Below are 5,298 nucleotides of genomic sequence, written 5' to 3'. Positions count from 1 at the left end.
CCATGGCCCTCAGTATGGACATAGCGCAGGATAGGAGAGCGAGGGTAATGGACGGAAGGCCAGAGCGCAGGGGTCGGGTTAGGAAGGCCTCCTGCGGCACACTAAACGGCTCATCTTTATACAGCAGCGAGTAGATTTTGCTGAAAGCTTTTTATGTAGTTGACAGAATCATATATGCATTTGTGAAGGATTACCCTGTGAGTTAAAGAAATGATTGAAGACAACCATGTAGCCGATGATGAAGCAATGAACAAGTAACTATGGGACATCCATACCTCCCAAAACCCAAAACCTTCTGTTACTAGAAGGGTAACTCCATATACCATATAGAATGATTTTGATATAAGTTAAAACAAATGAAAGGAATTGGAAATTATGATAAAGGGAAAAGCTCTGAAAAAGAGAAGGATTATTGAAGAAAGGCAAAATTTCAACAAATGGTTCATTTTGTTTACAATAATCATGCTTTGAATAAAATAATGTTTTTCTGGGCTGGGATCATCTTTGAAAGACAGTGCCTCACAGGAAAACAAAGCAACAGCACGAGATGAAAGAGTGGAAAGGAGCAGAAGGAAACACAATGGCGGAAACGACAGGAGTGCAGCATGGAGACTTGTGGCAACTGAAATTAGAAGCGGTGATGTGGGCCGAAGGGTGTGAGATAGCAGTCGTTATCAGTGGATTCTTTAACCTGCTGTAGCAAGGAGACCCAGCAATATGGTGGCCATCTGTGGGTGGATGGGCTGGACATCTCAGCCCCACAGTTTTTCAAGAATGCAGATTCCTTTCGTTTTGTGGCTCATTATGCTTCAGGTCATGCCCTCATCCACATAGTGTGGCTTGAGTGACCACAGCGTCCTAGCTCCAGCCCATCAGAAGGGGACAAGAATGGCAATAGAAGGCAAGCGACTTCCTCTTTAGAGGGTCATGCACAAGTTGCCCATATCACTTCCCTGTCTCTTCCCTTGTTGAGATCTGAGTCATGTGACCACACTGAGCTGCAAAGGAAACTGGGAAATGTAGCCTCTAGACAGGAGGTCTCTGACCAGAACAAAAGGGAAATCTGGGGACTCGCCGGTGGTCATCACAGGTAATGAGGTACAGATAGCTTTTTACGAGAGAAAATGGAGAGAGAAGATAATTCCTTACATTTGTGTAGCGATTTACATTGTATGAAGTCTGCCATATAACTTAATTGCATTTTATTTTTATACTAATTCTATAAAGTAGTCAGAGAAGGGTTGATTTTAAGGAAGAGCTTGTGAAAAGTATGTGGCCAAACAAGCCAAGTGGGTGGATTGAGAATTAACCCTGTGTAGAAATGTAGACAGAGCAGGTTATCCAGGCAGCCAAGGAGGGGGACTTCTGCTCCGCACAAACACGCATGCATACATACATACACATACATGCACTCATGCATACATGTGTACATGCAGACATACTCGTATGTGCGTACATATATACATGCACACATAAATATGCCCATGCATGCATACACATTCATACATGCATATGCACTTGTATACATGCATGAGTACATGTATAATATTCAAAACTTACAAAAATAAGTGGAAAATAATTTAAATAATTAAACTTTCAATTGTGTTTTTTTTGTAAATTTGTAGCATTTGTACTTTTCTGAAGTTATTAAAGCTTAAAACTGAACTGAGACTTTTGGGACACGGTGGAATCATGTGGATGATTAGCTATTTTGCCAGTTCAAAAAGCTCAGCAAATTGGTTTTGTTGTTTTAATTAGATTGGTTGTTTTTGCTTTTGGTCTCAGTTCTGGTTTGGTGGATGAGGAAAGCAGTATATAAAGGAGTGTGTGATCAGTTTTACTCACTAAACATGATAAGCTAAGTTTCAACTTCTGTATCTTATAACAACACTATTGTAATTCATATAATACTTTAAGAAGGTAATATTAACACTGTAATAATTGATGAAATTTATAATGAAACCATAAAAGAATGCTGGTGAATCTGACTCATACAGAGGTAAAGGGAACGTGAACTTGGGAAGTATTCATGTCTAGGTATGTTAGTCCAGGGCTTTATTTTTTAATAATTTCTTTAATGTATCCATGTTTCTCTGGACAGAAAAGGCGAATTCTGATCTGTCAAATTGCGTATCTCTGCATCTATGAAGCATGTAACATTTTTTATAATTAAGAAAATCAAGGCATTAGAGTTTTATTTACGCATGATAGAGTTAGAACATTCAGCATTTAAAAACCAAGTTTAAAGTCTTTTGTATTTCATTTCAACATGATGATAAAAAAGTTTAAGATTAAAGATGACTCTACGGTTCAACGTGCATCTTTGTAGATGAGAACCTGGAGCCCTACACGACGTATGAGTATCGGGTTTCTGCATGGAATAGCTATGGGCGTGGATTCAGCAAAGCTGTGAGAGCCAGTACAAAGGAAGATGTGCCCCAAGGAGTGAGTCCCCCTCGGTGGATCAAAATGGATAATCTCGAAGATGGAATAATCTTAAACTGGAAGAAACCTATCCGATCAAATGGTATGAAGATACTTTTAAAATAGAAATAACATGGTCCTGTAAATCCGTAAGGAAATTGAAATGAGTGTAATCCACATTTAATTGGCATGCATCGAACCCCTAACATGTATTTCCCAATAGAGTGAACTTTTAGGTCTGTGCCAACTAATCATTCACTTTGTGAGAGAGCCCTTGTAAATTTCGAGCCCTGATTTTTTTTTTTCTTGAATCCAAGATGTAGTATCTAAGCGACTTTTCAAATAAGCAAAGCGTGTTGTGGGAAAGCAAACTAGTTTTAATATCCAGTAAATCTGTCTGCTAATGAGGGGAAATAAGCACAAATGATTAGCTGTGTCAGGAATCTGTATCCTCCATAAGAGAGTATATTTTTCATATACCTGCTGGCCATCTGTATGTCCTCTTCAGAGAAATGCCGCTTCATAGCCTCTGCCCATTTTTTAATTGGGTTGTTTGTTTTTTTTNCACATTGTGCTCCTATATAAACGGATATAAATTCTAATATGATGGCACTGTGGGCTGGGGCAGAGGCACCGTAATTTCTAACTTAATCTGACTCCAGAGCGTTGTTTATTTACTCAGGCTTTTCTGTCTGAATTTCTGCTATATCTCTCCTATGAAGATCTGAATGATCTATTCTGTATCTCAGGCAGAGGTGTCTTCCCTTGAGATGCAGGAGATTAGTGATGCTCTCGTCAAGTCTTCCTGCCACTGCCATGACCTCTTACACATGTCTAGCATGGGCCTAGGATACATTGGGGCTCAAAATACAGCCCCCGAATGGTCCCCCTGGATAGTGAGCATGTTCAAGGGCTGTAACTCTATCTCATGAAGAAAGAGTGGTGACTGTGGCTGCTGGATTGACAAAAGGCACGTGTTGGTACCCTCGACGGAGTCAGGCAGAATCTCACAAGACTCATGCTGCAGTGTCTCCAGTTCTAGAAAGGCGCTACCTCTCTTTCCTGTCTGGCCTGTCATCCCGGAGTGCTTGGGTCACCTTTCCTCCCCTGTGAATTTCTAGAGAGTCCTTCTGAGTCCTTCGTGTACAAGTACCCCTCCTTCTGCCAGAAGATGTTATCGTCCCAAAATGGGCAGGCAATTCTCATGACAGAAATCAGATCTTTTTTTATGGGGCTTGGAGAAGGATAGCCCTGCCGAATCATTTTGGAACACTTCCTCTCATGTATTCTTTAGCTAATTAGTGTCTAGTGCCTTCGGTAAGAAGGACCCCTCGCTGTACAGTTAAATCACCTTGGTAGGGAAGTGCTACCTTTAGTATCATACCGTTTCAGCAACTGCCTGAGTCTGACATTTTTATACCAAGCTTTATAGCACCCTCCGTTTTCTTCCCCTTTTTTAAATTTCACATTCATATATAACGTTTTATCGTTGCAGGGATGTTCTGTTGTGGGCAGGATTATGTGAAGATGTCAGATACCATATGCTGCCCAGCCTCCAGTGGAGAGTCTAAAGCTCACGTTAAAAAGAATGACCCGGTGCCAGTAAAATGCTGTGCGACTGAACTTATTCCAAAGAGCCAGAGATGCTGTAATGGAGTTGGATATAATCCTTTGAAATATGTTTGCTCTGACAAGACTTCCACTGGAATGATGATGAAGGTAATTGATAGAAAACTTCTCAGAGGCCCTGATGTGACAGTAGAGAACGAGATACATTGTTCATAACTATTTTTCTAGAATAGGAATATAAAAACTCCTGTGTGCATTATTCATTTTCGCATTACATCCATATTAATACCAAATGAGTTCACTGTGATTGATGTTATTGCAATGAATTCTAAAGGAATTAATAATGATTAGCTGATCCCTGGAGGCTTCACCCTGCACTTCAGATTAGGGCAGGGCTGAAAGTCTCTGTGCCCGGAGGAGCCAGCACATGTCCTCTGGGGCCTCTGCATGGTCATTTCAGGCCCGTGGGTGCTTGGATGGAAATGGAGGCAAGTTCTGGCTGCTTCCCCATAAGCCCGCAGCCCTAACCCTTTCCTTTGATGGAGACCTTACATCCAGCAAATTCCCTTAGCTGTTTTTACACCATATTCCTTGAGACAACGCAAGGTGAACAAAGGTCGCTGTCAACCCCAAAAGGGAGTAGGCCTCTGGGTGCAGTTATTTGTGTTTATATGCCGAGATGCTTCACATACACCCACGTCATGTGTTAGCATTACACACAAGCCAGGACTCCAAAAACCTACCATTTTGTCTCGTTTGTTTATTTGGTACTGTTTTAGTTTTCTTCTTTTCCTCGCTTTGTTTTGGCTTCCTCAGAGTTGTTTTTCCTGTGTTTTTAAATCTCGTCTTTCCACTGGCTGTTGATTGAAGCTTTCTGTGCATAGGCATCCGTCCGTAGGGTCATCATGTGGCAGGGTGGCTTTTTTGTCAAGGAATCACAGTACCAACAATCTTTAACAAGCATACTTAATGAACCACCCTTAATTAGCTGTCCTGGGTTGGAGTGGGCTCTATGCCTGGATGCCACTCTATGAGCAATCCGCCAAAAAAATGGGGCTTGGGTTCTTACTATGCAATCTGCAGACTTTTATTTCATTTTCTCACCCTGGCACCTGACCTATACCTTCCAGTGGGCCTCCTCTACTCCTTTTGATTTTACCGATTCTTTTCTAAGCTTATCTCATTTTGTAAAACTCTGCCAAAGGCAGCTAGTGTCAACACACCCATACTCCTAATGTTCTAGCTCGTAGCCTCTTCCCCTGGAGCTGTGAGCTCAGGTAGCATTTGGCTTTGACCAGGCACCAG

The 5,298-nt window shown here is 41.4% G+C and overlaps 1 protein-coding gene across 1 annotated transcript in view; it reads left to right on the top strand.

Annotated features, from left to right (window-relative positions):
* The window catches only part of USH2A (usherin), a 465,799-nt gene that overhangs the window by 450,008 nt on the left and 10,493 nt on the right, over positions 1-5,298 (top strand). The window contains exon 49 of the mRNA XM_019631633.1: positions 3,920-4,143. Coding sequence (XP_019487178.1) covers positions 3,920-4,143 — 224 coding nt within the window. The remainder of the gene's footprint in view (positions 1-3,919; positions 4,144-5,298) is intronic.

Source organism: Hipposideros armiger, unplaced genomic scaffold, assembly GCF_001890085.2.
Source record: "Hipposideros armiger isolate ML-2016 unplaced genomic scaffold, ASM189008v1 scaffold_1023, whole genome shotgun sequence".
NCBI lineage: Eukaryota > Metazoa > Chordata > Mammalia > Chiroptera > Hipposideridae > Hipposideros > Hipposideros armiger.
This window is presented reverse-complemented; position numbering and strand designations above follow the sequence as displayed.